Below are 17196 nucleotides of genomic sequence, written 5' to 3'. Positions count from 1 at the left end.
CACATTCCTGCTAATAGTCAAATAAAAAAAACTTGTACAATACGAGTAGTTTAGTAGACCTCATTAAGATAAAGACAAAAGGTGTTGATTTCTTGTTCATGCCTACTTTAAAACGCAAACCCTCGGAACTGGAACCACCAGAACTCGACCAACCGGAACTGCAAGAACCAGAACTCTCGATCAAACTAGAGATGATTTGGCTGATTACATCATCGCAGAAGATCAGAATACCATCCACAGGTCGGAGAAAACTGATAGCGTCCTTGGTAGTAGTAGGAACAGAGGAGTAGCAAAACTTTTGCAAAGATTTAAGGAGTTTGTCACAGCTGAGCCTCGATAGTGTATATGCATATGACTTAAGTTCGTCGTTGCTTAATTTCTCTAATATCTTAGAGGCTGGTATCAACATTCTTGATATTAACTTTTTATTTAGTGTTGTGGAAAAAATAATCTTGCTTGCTTAACTCAACTCATTGATAATTTCAAAGTTAAAAAAAAAAATTATTTTCCTTAGCTAGCAACTGGTCTTCTTGTTTTGTTTGTTATGATGGAGATATTTCACACCAGTCTACTCCTCCTACCCAATATTCTTCTTCAAATAACTTTGACTACCAAAATTTCAATACAAAAAAGCTATCAGTCAGTTTTTTAGATTCTATGAAAGGTTCTTTCAGATAGTTTAGTCTCAAGCTTTACTCTAGTTGTATTTTTTTCTTGGGTGAATTAGGTCAGTAACCAAAACAAAAAAACTATAGTAGTAAATAACACTATATTTAAAAAAATTAGAAGATTAAGATGAGGGCAGTGGAAAATTACCAATGGTGGTGGAGGACAGTGGTGGCTGGCCGGAGATAGTTGCCCGGCGGTGGTTGGCCGGCGGTGGCTGGCCGGAGGTAGCTGGCCGGAAGTAGCTGGTCGGCGGTAGCTGGCCGGAGGTGGCTGGCCGGAGGTGGTTGGCCGGAGGTGGCTGGCCGGAGGTGACTGGCCGGTGGTGGTTGGTCGGCGGTGGTTGGCCGGAGGTGGTACTCCGGCGGTGGCTTGCCGGAGTAGCCGGAAAAGTTCACCGGGATTGTTCACCGGAATTGTTCGCCGGAAAAGTTCGCCGGAACTGTTGGCCGGCGGCCGGTGGCCGGAGGCCGGGGGTAGCGGTGGCCGGAGGTTTGGCTGGAGGAAATCTAAACCCTAGAAGCACATTGGAAACCCTAGTGGTGATGGTGGTAGGAGATGGAGATGTGGTTTTAGGGGGTGGGGAAGGTGGTGGTAGGGGGTGGGGATGGTGGTGGAAGAGGGTGGAAGGAAATAGTAAGGGCAAGGGTAATATAGTATATATTATAGTTTTTATAGAGTATATTAGTTATACATGGTTAGAATAGTTAGTGGGTTAATTATAGTTTTTTTGTTGGTTATTGAGTGCAAATTCCCTTTTTTCTTTTGACCACCTCTGTTTTTATCTACAAGCTACTAAAAAAATGCCAAATACTGTACATTTAAACTATGGAATACATTTTTCTCTACTATATACCTACCTTTCCATTAAATATATTCATATCCCAAAATAAAGTATATTTTCTCTTGGTCATGGATGGAAATTAAAACTCATAAAGTGAAAAATAAGCCTTTTGGTTTCAGTTAATGTATCATGAGCTCGTAGGTTTTCAGTAGTGATGATGATTCTTCTTTGTTGTCTTGTGTTCTTTGTTGTTGACTGTCATCTTCTTCTAACCCAAGTTCGCTTTCCAGGTGCTTTAACCATTTCTTAACCTCATCCTCATCAGACTCTTCTTCTGTTCTTGTAGCTGAGCTGAACTCATTTGCAGCGCATTGTTGAAACGAGTTTGAAGCATCTAAGTAACTCCAAATGTCATTATCTGTATCGAAAGGGATCTCCAGCAGATCCGGTTTGTCTACCTCTTGAATAATGTCGTTAAACTCGCTATAAGCTTCTTCTATGTACTCAAACGTCAGGCCTATCTTTGGATCATCTTCTTGGTTTGAATGGTTAATGGAACTACCTGAAGACACAGCTGATGTCCTCGATGATGACTCATGTTTAGTTGTTCTGTTGAAAGAATCCTCTGCTCGTGACTTCTCCTCGTTCCCACGAGAAACAGAATCACTTGAACAAGGTGATGAAGCTGGTTCATCTGCAGTGGGATCGCTCTGTACCAATCTTTTCTTTAGATGAGTGTGCCACACATTCTTGATTTCGTTATCTGTTCTACCTGGAAGCTTAGAAGCTATTTTTGACCACCTGATCATAATGCAGAAAGCTTAATATCAATTCACTTTGTTTTACCATGAGCACAATACTAATTAATAAGCCTAGTGATGATTTACTTGTTCCCATAGTTCTGGTGGAGCTTGATGATTGTTTCTTCCTCCTCTGCAGTGAAGTTACCACGCTTCAGATCTGGCCTGAGGTAGTTAATCCACCTTAGACGACAACTCTTCCCACACCGCAATAGCCCTGATCATTTGCATATATATACACATTCAGAATCATAAAGCAAAGCCTATTTCTACGATCCATTTTAAATGAACACAACATATATATAGCAAACAACGTACCAGACTGTTTGGGAAGAGATCTCCAGTTCTCATGACCAAACTTTTGAATGAAAGAGATGAGTTTCAAATCTTCTTCTGGGCTCCATGGACCTCTCTTTACTTTGGTCTTGTCACAACAAGGTGCTCTTCCCTTCCCCATTCTCTCTCTTTCTCACTCTACCACTCCCTCTCTCCTCTTTCTTTATATCTATTTATATATATAACTGATCAGTATTGAGAGATTCACTTTTACCGAATATAAGTGGTTCTCTGTTTTATACATATATATGAGAGAGGTAAGAGAGTGATCTTGAGATGAGAAAGATGAATGTAAACAGAGGAATTTATAAAATGTCAAATCAGATTTGTTGAGTGGGAAAAGGTTGTCTCTGTGGTATGGTTGATATAATTTGGTACGATTCCATTTTCTCATATTTACTTGATTTGGCGTCCACATGATGCATGCAACTTATCTTTTCTTTTAACAGCGATGCATGAATATTTCACATTTGTTTTACAAGTAAATTCATAAATACTATTTTCTTCCTTTTTTGACATCAAATATACATTTTTATTCATTATTATCACCTAAAACTAGCGTCTCTTATAAAACTCATCAAATTATATGTCGACAAGTGTTAATTGAAATAATCTAAAAAAGTTCAGCCGGAATAAATATTTTCAATCACACATGTGGAGTAGTCTAATCTAGTTTATAAAAGTGGCAAAACATTAGGTAGTGTTTTTGACTAAATGAGAATCTAAAGCTACAACTTGTTTAATTAAGAATTAGATTAAGGTAATACATTGGAATTGAATATATTATTTTGTCTGTCAGCGAGTCCCCTCTCCTCTAATCAGACTGATCTATGTATAATTACCAACTTTTTTGAATAATAGAGATCCCGCGATCATGTAGATACAGTAGTATAACACGAGAAAAATGAACTCCCACTAATAATAAGGCTGTTTTGCTAATAACGCAGTCACTCCATACGTCATGCCATGGGCTATATACTGATATTTTTGTCAACAGTCGACATTAATTAAATGAATTTGTATCACTTAAATGAAAATTATGTCATCTTTTAGAAGAAAAAAAAATATAGACGTTTTCTGATCCTTAAAATAGAACATTTAAATGAGAGACAGAAGAAAATAATAAGAAACCTTAATAAAGTAATTTATAATCACATCCGAAAACAACAAAAAGCGTAAGGAGTGTATGTGATCATAGTGCACGAACTCACCAAACTGGAAGACTAACGAGAGTGGAAGAGGTCAAAGACTTACGTCTTTTTTGACTTTTTAAAAAAAAAATGTTTGGTGGGTTTGGTGTTGTTGTTGGCACTTGGCTACGTTAATTACTTAATTTCACCAAACCTTTCATTACTTAATTATTTTCTCTGTACCATCCAAAATTATTATAGTAATTATTACGATATATATCCAAGCCACCACTATACTATATATATACGCTCCATGCATTTTTGTTGCGTTAATAAGCAACTATTAAGAAGAATAAAGTAGAAAATACGTTTGAATATAAAGAAGAAATATTTCTAAACTGTCTAATTATGAAATATTATCGATAAAAGTCCTTATGATCGACACACAAAAAAATATTTGTTTTGCGTTTTTATAAGACTCTTTTTTGTAATCAGAAGAAGGTTGGTGAACAAAACAACTATGAGTGGGAAAACTTTATTAAGGAAAAAGGACAACAATGAGTGGAAACAAAATTGAAATAAAAATTTCAACGTCCCTATGGAGTATGGACCTTATCGAAACGATGGAAATTTAAAAAGTATAATAGGAGTATTATTTATAAAAAAAAAAAAAAAAATTCTGTAAAATTATGAAGAAAGCACACATGTTGCTACTGGGCAATACATACGTCAAAATCAGTTTTGAGTGTACCGACTTTAAAGTTAGATTATTTTGAGAAAAGATTTAACTCGACGAGTGTCGTGAGTTAATATATAATTTGCCGTTTGTAAATAAATGCTTTGCTTTTGCGTTTGATAAAAGATGGCAAACATAATCTTTCAGAAAAGTTAGAAAGTTTAGAATGTATAACAAGATATACTATAAGATAAATTTAAAACAAGTAAATTTCAAAAGGAAAACACAATGAAATCAAAATCAAAATCATCTAAGTATCACCTAAAAAATAGTTTTTTAAAGTAGAAGCTTATGTTGGACAATTGGACTAGACATTTTAAGAGACCAAATAAGACACCTAATCTTGGGAAAAAATGAGATATCAAACAATAATATCATCCATCCTTGGGTTGGTAGGACATTTACTTAACAGTGATGGTTACTTTTTTTTTTCCTGATCACCTAACTAATCACTCATTAGGTCCAAGCACAGAGCTAATAATTCCAAATTTGAATAAAATAACGCCATAAAATTCACGCATAGATAACTCTCACGACACCAACAAAAAAAAAAAACTAAAAAAAAGGTAGGCAGATGAAATCAATGATTACGCATGCATGACGCACATGGATTTGTAATGAGGATATAAATACTATATTTTAACATAAATGTGTTGTTTATAACCGAAGGACAACGGTCCAAATCTCATACTGATTCTGATACCAAATAAATTTGTCTTATGGTCAACCATTATAAGTCCATATTACAACAGACATACTTGAACCCTAGTAGTCTCATAACTTCGCAAGCCATTCGTCACAACTACTAGATCACTATATATGTTTTATTATCAGATTAATTAGTAATTATATCATGTGGTAACAAGACTTATGAACGTGTGACAGTAAAATATATTCAAGGCCTCTCGTTTCTCTTCTAAATATTTATTTCCAAAACGGACTTACGGAGTACAGAGTACTTTAAACAATTTTGCACGGGGACGATAACAAGCGGTTGGGCCGGATTTTCTAGATACTGGGCTCAAGACACTCTAAACAGGCCTAACTATGTGAAACAGCCAATATACATTTTTTTCAAATTATATATTTAACGCTGCACTTGTTTGGTATATTTCGGGTAACTTAATTAATCTATACAACTCATAGAGTTACATGTTTTTATCATCTAAAACGTCGATAGTAGTTTTTTTAAAAAATGCCACTTAAAAATTGTTTTATGAGACCTCCACTCCTTTAATTTAGGGGTGAATACTTTCTTGGTAACGTATTTTAACATTGTATCCAAATAATCTAAGTTGGATATATCAGAATTTTGAAGTTTTTTTTTTGTGTGTAAAATTAGGTGTATTTATTTTAAAGTTTTACTTCATTTCTGGTAAAAAAGAACATTAAATTAAATTTTCCCACTTCAGCATAAATAAATAAATAAAAAACAGAAAATCGACTGCAGAATGAGTACTAAATGGCCTGGGAATTTAAGGTTTACAATATGCATTTACACTTATAAATAGTAGTATCATTTAATTTACAATTCAATAACCCCACCAATCTTCCATTAAAAAGCATTGAAACCCCAAGACCAGTCTCACTGCCATATAGTAAATAAATACAACCAAATTTAATTTTACCCCTGTATATATTGGTGGTGGTACGGTTACACATTTAGGGCCAGCCGTCTTATTAGGAATACGTATCCTCCAAAAATAAACATTTTGAAAACCATAAATATATTTATTTAATATCTCATTTTTTATACTAAAGTTTGGTAAACCTTAATGCAAATCAAATAAACGTATCAATTTGTTAATGATTTTGGTAACTACTCTTGACGTCAATCGAACCAATCCCGATAAAGTATGTCATTACTTTCACACATACTATATTCGTCTGTGTGACTGTGTGCAAGTTAATGAAAAGCTAAGTATATTAAATGAGAAATCGTCTGTGAGGCATCATCGCTTCGTCACCCTAAATAACTTCATCTTTAAATACTACTACTGTGCTCGAAGCTCTTTGGGTCTCTCTATTCTTAAATGCATACACCTTCCTATTTCCTCAAAAAGCCAATTAATTAATATCTCACCATATATATCTTCTTTCCTTTTTTTTTCTTTTTTTTTTTTTGTGTGGTTTGAGTATTATCTCAATGACTTATTGCAAATGTTGACAGCAGGAAAATAATGTCGGTATAAAACAAATTAGAAAGTGTTTACTAATAGTAGTGTTTTTGAAAGTCAACAACACAGGGCGGAAAGAAACCCGAAAGAGCAATTGAATTATAGTACTAGTAATAACAAACATTTTCATAATTTCAATATTTTTTTCTTTTATTTTGTGAGCTAGCAATAATGAATTACACAGGATTAGTCATCATTCATTAATCACGGATGGCAAAAAAGAAAAAGAAAAAAGAATGAAGTCATTAAAATCACTAATTGAAGAAGTCGTAAAAAAGGGAGGTTTGAAAAGTAATTATGGAGAGACGCTTAGCAATTAATGCGTCTAATAACTCTCTTTCTCTATCTCTCTCTCTATCTTCGCATTTAAAACACTTTGGCTCTTTCTCCTATAATTCCTCTCCTCCATTCGACGATTCCTCCCTCCTCCTTGTAACAATTACTACACCAACATAAATAAGTTTATTATCATAATAAATGCATATTTCGAGACTGATTTGAACAAACGTTTCAAGCAAAAATTACACTTGGAGTCCAATTATAAGATGAATTACATGTAAACCGCTCCATTTTGTTGTACTATTACATACATACATAAATATTCCCTCCGTTTCAAAATATAAGATGTTTTAGAAAAGATTTTTGTTTCATAATATAGGATGTTTTCAGGTTTCTATGCAACTTTTAGACTAGTTTAGTATTTTATATTATGCAGTATTATTTCTGTAATACGGTAAGGAAGGAAACGAATAGTGAGAAAACGTGTAGTGCGTGAAGTAGAGGAAAGAAAGAAGATTAGAAAGAGAGATCATCATCAACACTACACCAAAACATTAAATGTGTTAAAAATTGCTACTACTAGTCAATAGTAATGGTACAACGATAAATGTAAGTGTAACCCCCTCATTAAATACGTAGTACTAGTATTTTAGCGCTTCGTATACACAACAAACAAATACACAATTACTACTCCTCCTCCTAGAAAAGTAAAGTAAATCAATTTTGAAAACAAAAAAAATTAAACCGAACATAAATCGTATATTTAATACTACTATCGTATAAACCGAACGTGCCGCATTTAATATTTTCAACCCTTACTTAAGTAATTAGGCTCCTTCTATATAACTCATCTCTGCGTTTACACACACACCCCTCCTCCCAACAATTACTCTCTCTTTCTCTCTCTCTCAGATTCCTCTGATATGGCTGCTGACGTCAGCTCTCTTGTACGGTTACTTAGCGGTTACAAAGACGATCGAGCGGTGGTGAAAGAATCTCCCGGAACCAAATCTACTGCGCTCATGACTCGCGACCTCCTTGGAAGCGGAAGAGGAGGAGGAGGATCAGGTGATCGCTCTCTTGAGCTTGACCTCGACCTTCAAGTCCCTTCCGGTTATGAAAAACGCCTCGATTTGAAGGTTTGTATTTTTTTTTTTTACGTTAGATTTCTCCTATGTAAATCGCGATTAGGCTGATTAGATCTTTTTTTTTTTTTGTGTGTGTGAACAGTCAGGGAAAGTGTATTTGCAACGATGCAATTCAACGAGCTCATCAAACGCAGAACAATCGAATCAAACAGTACCGACGTTTCAAGATTTGAATTTCCCACCGAATCCGAGTAATAGTAATCCTCCGAAGCCTTTGTTAAACCTCTTCGACGACACCACGTCGACGCTTGAACTTAAGCTACTCCCTTCGTCTCGTTCTTCACGTCCTTTGTCGTTATCTCCAAACAACACTACTACTAATAATAGTAGTAGTAATTTCCAGAGCGTTTGCACTCTCGACAAGGTGAAATCAGCTCTGGAGAGAGCGGAGAGAGATCCTCCGTCTGTGTTCAAGAAACGTCAATCGCCGGACGATACGGTACTTTCTGATGATGATTATGATAGGACGCCGGTGGCGGCGGGGTGTCCTGGATGTTTGTCGTATGTTTTGGTGATGATGAACAACCCGAAATGTCCAAGGTGTGATACCATTGTTCCTTTGCCTGCTGCAAATTCTAATTCTTTCAAGATCAAGGAGAAGAAGAAGCCTAAGATTGATCTCAACATATCAATCTAAAACAACAACCTTTGGGGGGGTTTAATTGGAAACATTTTTCATTATTTTTGGGGGGGGTCCTCTGTGTTGTAAATGATAGATTTAAAAAGAAAAAAAAAAAAAAAAAAAAAAGAGAGAACAAATTTGATGGGGAAAGACTAGAGAAAGATGTTAATGATATTTTTGTAAATGCGTTTTAGTCGATCAACTACAAAAATTGCTACTATACTTGGTAGTCTTTATTTCGAACAATAAAATAAATAGGGATTCACAAATAAAAATGACTAATGTTATAGTTTTACAATTCTTAAAATGACCCCAAATTAAGCCTATGGTTGGTTGGGAAGGTAGTTTAGAAACTTAGAGAATTCATTATTTTTGTTCATATAAAAAAAAAAAGATATATTGGACTTGGAATTGGATCCAAATGTGTAGTGGTTATGAACTTATGATTTTACTAAAAATTGATGACTACTATTATGAGGAAGTGGGTTTGCACTTTGCTTGCATGAATGCCTTCAACAAACAAGTTTTTCAACCTATTAAAAGATAAAATTTTCTATCGGTTTATTTGTACAAACATTGATTATAAAATAATTAAAAATCGCTTATTTAATGGGACAACTGTTCTATTTATTTGTGGGAAGGATTGAATGTCCTAGTTTTTGTGTGGTTACTATTTAATTTGATCATAAGGTCATTCAAAGTTATACTGACCTAATTAACTTCAAGTGCTTATGTCAACAGTGTGCACACATATTCAAGTAACGTAATAAAATCCTACATATCCAAAAAAATTCCGATAACTTATATTATACTACTGATAAAAATGTCAACGACGCAAGGGAAATTAAAAATGCAATATGTATAGTTTAATCGTATAGTATATATACTACAGCCGACGAGTAGATGAGTTAGATTTATGATAGAATTAATTTATACTATTGAATATTGATGGGACCAGAAATAATAATATTTCGTAGGTAGTATCGTTTTTTTGGCATTTAACATTGTGTGTGTGTGTGTTGCATTGCATCTACACATAATATAATACATAGTAATAGTATATGGCTTGATATTTGTTCGTCTTTATCCATAAACTAAAATCTAGCGTATTCTTTTCGTACCTCTACCATTACGAAATTAGGTATACTTTATAGTTAGTTATATTAAATATATAGGTGTCCTCTTCTTCTTCACTGGGGAAATAGTTTCATGTCCAATTTTTTTTTTTTTTTTGTTTTGGGGGGGTTAGAATGAATATTGGCTCTATGGATAGGAAAATGAGAAAGAAGAAAATAGAAAGAAGAAGAGAAAATGGGAAAGCCATCATCCCCCTAATAGAAACGAAATATAATTAATGGGGGGATCGTGACATCTAATAAATTGCAATTAATGCTCTCTTGCGCTACATTTATGAACTTTGGTCATTTCCTTTACGAAAACCATTTATATTCAACGTGTCGACTTATTTGCCTTCTCACTATTAATTGATTTTTGGCATATTGTTTCTCATCCGGTCATCCCTGTGCTTTTCATGGAAAACCCCAAAAACTAAAACTTAGAAGCAGAGAAAAAAACAATATCGCATGTAATTTATTAATTTTTTCATAGTTTCTTCATATGACTGCAGTGTATATGACTATATTCCTACGTCAATACCCGAAATATGTGAACAAAATTCACTATTTAATATTTGGGTCACTCAGTCCACACTATTTATCCATGCTCTTTTTTTTCCCCCAATACGACATCGTTTTGAAATATTCTACAGAGAAGATCTTCTTGAGGCCCATATAAACTTAGCTTTTTCCTAAACAGGCCTAAGCCCATTATCGAGGACGTTTTTTTTTCGCTTCCAAAAAAAAATTATTTTTCTATTGTCTTCACAAAAACCCTAAACCCTAATTTTAGGTACTTCGATTCTGTGCAGAGGCAGTTATCATTTTTATTCTCTGTTGCTTCCTCTGAGCGGTGGGATAATGGGAAAAAGTAGGCGTAAACAGAAGGTTATACCTCCACCTCAGCTTCCTCCGGATGTACCCGACGAGGATATCGAGTTTTCCGACGAGGATTTGAAATACGTCGAAGAGAACACTGACTACGCTCGATTCGTTTCTCGAATTGACACCGCCGCTATCGATAAGTGCGTTCACGACGTTTTTTTTTGCTTTATATTAGGATTGAATTTTGTTTGTATTAGTGTGTGAGTCCAACTTCGGATTCCTTCTGTGTTAGTGGTTTATTGATTGCTCACACTCTGACTTAGCTAATAGATTTCTCAATCTAAGATTTATCTATCTGATGAAATAGTTTGTGTTGATGATATCTTGTTATGGTAGGCAATGTGGTGGTAGAGTTAAGACAGTGGAGGATAAGTACGAAGAAGAACGATTAAAGAAGAAGACACATCAGGAAGAGAAAGGGAATGGCGAGATTCTTGTTGATCCTGTTGATGTTCTCCCTATCAAGACTTTAGATGGAAAACTCCAATATAGAACAGGTTATAAACGAAAGCAACCTATCTTTTTTTTTTTTCCTTTGTTTAATGGGTCAATCTTGATGATGGTATCTCTGTTTTGTATATTGATATGGTTCAGAGGCAAAGAAGTCAAAACTAGCTGAAGCCAATACAGATGAAGCAGAGGCGGATATTCTTGAAGATGAAAATATTCTGAACAAATCTCAACGGAGAGCAAAAGCTAAAAAGAGTAAAAAGGAGGCAAAGAAACAAGACAAGGAATTGCCTGATGAGATTGTACAAGAGGAAGAAACTCCCCAAGCCGCTGTTCTGGTAATGCCTGTTTTTGAGTTTCTCTGTTTTTTTCTTCTTCTTCATTTTATAAGTTGCTAAAAAAGGTTCAATATTCAATCTTTGACATGATTTTTCACTGAGCATCATTTTTTGATAGCTTTCAGCATCTTGATTGTGCTATTAACTTTCTATCTACAGAAAACTTAAATTCATATTATGAAAAACTAATTCATCTGGAAATGTGGTATTCTGTTCTCTGAAGTGTTTTCTATATTCATTCATTTTTTTAATGTGTGAGTGATTTTCTTCCTTCATCAGGCAGAAGTGAAAGAAGAACTATCTGCTGAAGAGACAATTGAAAATAAACAAAATAGACTCGCGGAATTGGGAATGCTGCTACTTTCCGATCCAGAGGCAAACATAAAATCTTTAAAGGAAATGTTAGATTTCTGCAAGGATAAGAATACGAAGATTGTGAAACTTGGCTTGTTATCTCTCTTGGCTGTATTTAAAGATATTATTCCTGGGTAATTTTATCAATCCTCTATGTACATTTATTCCTCATTTTAGTTGCTAAACATTCTCTTCATTCTCCCTCCTCCTAGTCATGTTGGTATTTAGCTCTTCTTATTTTCGTGTGGTGCCAGCTATCGGATTAGACTTCCTACAGAAAAGGAGCTCGAGATGAAGGTCTCAAAGGAAGTGAAGAAAACCCGGTTCTACGAGTCGACTTTATTAAAAGCGTACAAGGTGTGCATCTCAGTTATAGTTGACTCTTAATTTCTCTGAGTATAATTTTGAGTATAATTTTGTAATACGTTTTCCTTTTCTGCTGATGTCCTTTGACAGTCATACCTGCAGAAGTTAATTATATTAGAAAAACTGCCAGTATATAACCAAATTGCAACTCGGTGCATGTGTACATTGCTTGAGGCAGTTCCTAACTTCAACTACCGTGATAACCTGTTAACTGCTGTTGTCGGAAATATCAGCTCCCCAGATGAAGTCGTAAGGTCCTGGTTATGTTAACCCTTTTTCGGAGTGATTAGTCATTTCATTGTACTGCAACAGCATCCATTTCGTTCCTATCTAATACATTTGTTGCACCTGTTTGTGTATGCAGGAGACTCTGCTGCTCTACTGTCAGGTCTCTTTTCTCAAATGAAGGGAAACATGGTGGTGAGCTGACCGTGCAGGCTGTACGTTTGATTGCTGCTCAAGTCAAAGCTCACAACTGCCAACTTCATCCTAATGCTATCGAGGTATTGACTGGCAACATTCTAAGAACCATACTTTTCTGCACCACATCACTAAGTTAAAGTGTTAGAATTGCTCCTGATGGAAAAACTAGATCACATAGTTCAGATTTCATTTGAATCATTTTGTATGACTGATACAAGGCGCCTAATAACTCAGTAACAATCTGGTTATATTTCTTATCTCTTTGGGTTTGTTGTCATTTACCCTTGCTTCCATTTTTATATCTGTCCTTAGGTGTTCATGTCCATTCGCTTTGACGAGGATATTGGAAAGCCTAACAAAGAGGAAGAGCATAATAAGAAATATAAGAAAAATAATAAAAGAAAAAACCAGGAGGAGCAAAATCAAGTGGAGGAAAATGAGAGGAAGAAATCGAAGAAAGATATGATGTCTAATCTCAGAGACGAAGTAATTTACTTTTCTTCTATGCAATAGATTTGTTGGTGGGAAAGTTGATGTTTTAATCTTTGCTTTCCATTGCATTGACAACTATAATATGACCATAACATCTAACACTAGTTCCGTTTGTGCTATTCGTTTGCTATATGAATTGAAATTTCTTGATGACTTGTTCTTAGGTTAGTGCTGATTACAAAGGAGTTACCTATGAACCAGATGCTAAGGAGCGGCGAAAGATGCAGACAGAGACACTTTCTGCTGTTTTTGAGACTTATTTCCGTGTCCTGAGAAACGCAATGTATACAACTGGCGAAAGGTATTTTCATTGATTGTTAAAGCTAATTAAAATTGTGTTTTCCAGTTGTTCAGAAAAGGATCTAAATAACGCTTATGTTCTAATCAAATTCCAAAGAATATCAGTAGAACTATTTTGGCTTCACAGTCACAAATACCTATTTAATTGGTTTTATGGCTGTGTCAATGTTATTTTAAGTTCCTTTTTAAAGACATCATTTTGACTAATTGCAGCTCAGAAGAAAACCCAATTTCAAATCCGGGAGCCTTTGGAGCACACCCTTTGCTTGCTCCATGCTTGGATGGGTTGGCAAAATTCACCCAACGATTGGACTTGGACTACATTGGGGATCTCATGAACTATCTGAAGAAGCTTGCTTCTAGCAGTAGTGTCTCGAACAACTCAAAGCAGAAAAACGCAAGACTATTGACTGTATCTGAACGCCTTAGGTGTTGTCTTGTCGCCTTCAAAGTGATGAGGAGCAACTTAAATGCCTTGAATGTTGACTTGCAAGACTTCTTTGTCCAGCTCTACAACCTCATTCTCGAGTACCGTCCTGGAAGGTTTGTTATAACTTTTTTCCTCTTTTGTTATAACGACATAAGCTGAATTCAGTTTAGCCTATAACACACTTTGTGATGTTAAACAGGGATTCAGGTGTAGTGTTGGCTGAGTCTCTGAAGATAATGTTGTGTGACGACAGACATCAAGACATGCAAAAAGCAGCCGCGTTTGTGAAACGTTTAGCCACATTCGCGCTTTGCTTTGGATGTGCCGAGTCTATGTCTGGTAATAAACGTTACAAAACTCCTTGAATTACACATCACATGTCCTTAGTTCAAATATGATCTCTCATTCTACAATCTTTGTTCTCCTACAGCGCTTGTCACCTTGAAAATTCTACTTCAGAAGAATGTGAAATGCAGAAACCTTCTTGAGAACGATGCTGGAGGCGGCTCTGTTTCTGGTTCAATCGCAGTAAGTCACGAATTTTTACCCTCTTTTACAGATTGAAATTGGGAATATAACTCATTGGTTAGCGAAATCTGGATTGCAGAAATACCAACCATATGCAACAGATCCTAACCTAAGCGGGGCTCTAGCAACAGTGCTTTGGGAACTGAGTCTCTTGAGCAAACATTATCATCCGGCGATCTCAACAATGGCGGCAACAATCTCCGACATGAACACTTCTCAAAGCCAAACTTTTCTTTCTGCAGTGACTCCACAACAGGCTTTTGCAGATTTTTCTCTTGTAAAGGACTCGTTTGAGCCCAAGAACGAGTCTCGAAAACTGAACAACAAACGGAAACGAGATAGTTTGACTGAAGAAGCTAAGGATGTTCCGGAAATGGACATGGAAAAGCTCAGCAAGAAACTGAAAGAGAACTTTTCGATTCTTCAAGATATAAAAGAAGACGAGAGAGTTAGAATGGAGGCGTCGCAGTCAGAAAAGAAAAGACCATTGAAGAAACAGAGTAACGTGGTGAAGAAGAAACTTAAAAACCTTAAACCCAAAAAGAAAGCTTTTTGATCTCTCCGCCTCCTTTTCAACTTTTATATACATACATTGCTTAAGTCTAAAACGCATCAGTTTCATTGTTAAATCTAATTTTGAGTACACTTTTGTTGGAGTGGCAATTTTGTCAACAGAAAGAATTATTTATCTTCAAATCCACCTTGTTGTATTAATTTATAATCGTGAAAACTTCGAATATTTGAGGATGTTCTCTCGTTTATTTCAGGTTTATTCATTCGAACAAACTCTTAGTAAGTCGTACCAACGTCGTTTAAAATTCGAATCAGTTAAACAAAAGAACATAGTCCTACATGTGGCAATTAGTATCGAAAGATACGCAAGATCATCCTCTTATCCACTCACAGTTCGCCACAAACTGTGTATTCCAATTAAATTTGTTTATATAAAAATAGAATTGGAGATTTTTCAGCTAATATATGTTGTAAGCTGTGTACAGCAAATTGTTCCCCACAACGAGTCCAGCCGTACAAACGGTACAGTGAAGATACGAGCCAATGGGGCCATGTGTGACATTTTGTTTGTTCGAGACCAATTTTTTTTTATACATTCTTCTAGTCGTCATTCGTTATTATATGTACAAGATAGCTGCTACTTTAAAATATAAGTTTTCTTTTGTGTGGGCAAATTTCACTGTTTTCTCAATTAGTTATATCATATAGAATTCTAGTAAGCAATGTATATTTTGTATAAAGAATGTTGTAATCTTCATAGTGGATTATCCACGCAAGACTCACATTGTTTGACCAATTTAATAATTAAAATGTTAGGTGTTGGGACGATATGATTTCTCAACAACGATTTTATCAGTTAATTCATTGACTTGAATATTCAAAATGATTATAAAATAATTATTATATAGTTGATGTCTTGATGATGAATGATCCGTACGGTACATGAAAAATAATATGCATTTTGTTACTTATTTTTTGTTTTTTTACATTATTAAAATAGTTTTTTTTAATTTTATTATTATTAAAATAGATAAATTGGAGATAAAATCGAAAAGAGAAAAAAAAAAACAATTCACATTCTCAAAATCAACAAGAAAATATTCTCCGATCAGTCAAATAAAAAAGAAGAGAAGATCGAAGAACAAATTATAAATAAAAAAAAAAAAAAAAAAAAACAGAACACAGAGACATGTCTACTACTCTGTTTCTGTGCATAAATCTTCACCGCACAACGATGCAATGAGCTCCGATGTATCATCAACCACACCAGACCGGAGAGACTCCACAACTTGCTCGAACACGAAAACGTTACAAGGAATATGAAGAACACCTTTCTGCGCGTATCCGTATTCCTGAGCTGATCGGTTCAACAATCCCACGAAAACAGGGTGGTTCAGCAGCTCCGCACTCACCACGAACCGCTCCTTCTCTTCGCCAACGTTCACGGGTACGTGGCCGGATGGAACACTCGAGTCCACGGTTGCTCGCTTCACCAAGAAAACGGACTTCGGATGGTGGAATTCGCCGCTGCGAGCTCGGTTGCAGGATGATGAGTCGGCGATTCTCGAGAGACGGCAAATCAGAGGCTTCATCTTCTTTGATTCTATAGACACAACACACGAGAGAGAAAGATAGAGAGAGAGAGAGAGGGACGGAGAAGTGTGCGATATATGTATATATAATAAGGGAAGAGAGAGAGAGCAGAGAGTATAGTAATGTTATCGGAGGGGATGTATACATTGAGAAGAAACAAATGGTATATGATTTATTTTCATATATGAAGTAATATTTGTTAAAATGATGAGTCATGGTAAATTAAACTATTTGATAAACTACCTATTGTGTTGATCATGCAAAATGAGAAATTCTCTAAATTTGGGTTGATTTTCCAAACATTTAACATTCAATTTGGTCAAATTACAAAATAGAATATTTGTTAACAACTTTAAATTTGGATTGCCAAATATAAGAGTTTTAGCTATATAAATTTTATTTAATAGATTTCTTTGTATGATGAAATGAAACGGAGAAAAACGGATTTAAAAAACAGCTTTGTATTTACTAATCTGTCTTTTCTTTGCCATGTATACGCAATTTCTCGGTTTATTTTTATTTTATCTTTGGTTTATTCGTTATTTCGGTTGATAAATAAAATAAAGAAAAAATAAAATAAGTAGAAAAAAACTAACAAAAGAAAACAAAATTTGAAATAGATGTATATGTATTTTGTATTCGGTCAGTTATGCCAATGTTGGTTTCAATGTGTATACATGCACTACAGCACTGGCATCATTCTGCAAGTGTTAGTTATTGATAAACTATTT

The 17196-nt window shown here is 35.1% G+C and overlaps 3 protein-coding genes and 1 pseudogene across 4 annotated transcripts; 2 read left to right on the top strand and 2 right to left on the bottom strand.

Annotated features, from left to right (window-relative positions):
- Window positions 1-1579: 1579 nt before the first annotated feature.
- Window positions 1580-2988, bottom strand: LOC104714201 (transcription factor MYB63-like). Its single transcript, XM_010431485.2, has 3 exons — window positions 2569-2988; window positions 2338-2467; window positions 1580-2251 (listed from the first exon to the last, which is right to left on the bottom strand). The coding sequence occupies exons 1-3, from the start codon at window positions 2705-2707 to the stop codon at window positions 1630-1632; spliced, it is 891 nt and encodes a 296-aa protein (XP_010429787.1). The 5' UTR covers window positions 2708-2988; the 3' UTR covers window positions 1580-1629.
- Window positions 2989-7586: 4598 nt separating this feature from the next.
- Window positions 7587-8898, top strand: LOC104714200 (uncharacterized). The gene is made up of 2 exons (XM_010431484.3): window positions 7587-8047; window positions 8139-8898. The coding sequence occupies exons 1-2, from the start codon at window positions 7832-7834 to the stop codon at window positions 8691-8693; spliced, it is 771 nt and encodes a 256-aa protein (XP_010429786.1). The 5' UTR covers window positions 7587-7831; the 3' UTR covers window positions 8694-8898.
- Window positions 8899-10341: 1443 nt separating this feature from the next.
- Window positions 10342-15055, top strand: LOC104714199 (nucleolar complex-associated protein 3). Its single transcript, XM_010431483.2, has 13 exons — window positions 10342-10818; window positions 11015-11175; window positions 11273-11466; window positions 11746-11954; window positions 12075-12177; window positions 12277-12440; window positions 12551-12689; window positions 12922-13095; window positions 13266-13402; window positions 13615-13944; window positions 14031-14170; window positions 14262-14359; window positions 14439-15055. Exons 1-13 carry the CDS (start codon window positions 10655-10657, stop codon window positions 14913-14915), a joined length of 2490 nt encoding a protein of 829 aa, XP_010429785.1. The 5' UTR covers window positions 10342-10654; the 3' UTR covers window positions 14916-15055.
- An 874-nt stretch (window positions 15056-15929) lies between these two features.
- LOC104715980 (auxin-responsive protein SAUR40 pseudogene) lies at window positions 15930-16590 on the bottom strand (annotated as a pseudogene). The gene has a single exon (XR_015566397.1). The product of XR_015566397.1 is annotated as an auxin-responsive protein SAUR40 pseudogene (transcript).
- Window positions 16591-17196: the final 606 nt, after the last annotated feature.

Source organism: Camelina sativa, chromosome 9 (genome assembly GCF_030686135.1).
Source record: "Camelina sativa cultivar CO46 ecotype springtype chromosome 9, ASM3068613v1".
Classification (NCBI taxonomy): domain Eukaryota; kingdom Viridiplantae; phylum Streptophyta; class Magnoliopsida; order Brassicales; family Brassicaceae; genus Camelina; species Camelina sativa.
This window is presented reverse-complemented; position numbering and strand designations above follow the sequence as displayed.

Bases quoted from the DNA above. Each gene is read 5' to 3' on its own strand.
- LOC104714200 (XM_010431484.3), top strand. From the start codon at position 7,832: ATGGCTGCTGACGTCAGCTCTCTTGTACGGTTACTTAGCGGTTACAAA. The intron at 8,048-8,138 runs GTTTGTATTTTT...GTGTGTGAACAG, and splicing joins AAAAACGCCTCGATTTGAAG to TCAGGGAAAGTGTATTTGCA.
- LOC104714199 (XM_010431483.2), top strand. From the start codon at position 10,655: ATGGGAAAAAGTAGGCGTAAACAGAAGGTTATACCTCCACCTCAGCTT. The intron at 11,176-11,272 runs GTTATAAACGAA...GATATGGTTCAG, and splicing joins AAAACTCCAATATAGAACAG to AGGCAAAGAAGTCAAAACTA. The intron at 12,178-12,276 runs GTGTGCATCTCA...GTCCTTTGACAG, and splicing joins CTTTATTAAAAGCGTACAAG to TCATACCTGCAGAAGTTAAT.
- LOC104714201 (XM_010431485.2), bottom strand. From the start codon at position 2,707: ATGGGGAAGGGAAGAGCACCTTGTTGTGACAAGACCAAAGTAAAGAGA. The intron at 2,468-2,568 runs GTACGTTGTTTG...GCAAATGATCAG, and splicing joins ATCTCTTCCCAAACAGTCTG to GGCTATTGCGGTGTGGGAAG. The intron at 2,252-2,337 runs GTAAATCATCAC...CATTATGATCAG, and splicing joins CACCAGAACTATGGGAACAA to GTGGTCAAAAATAGCTTCTA.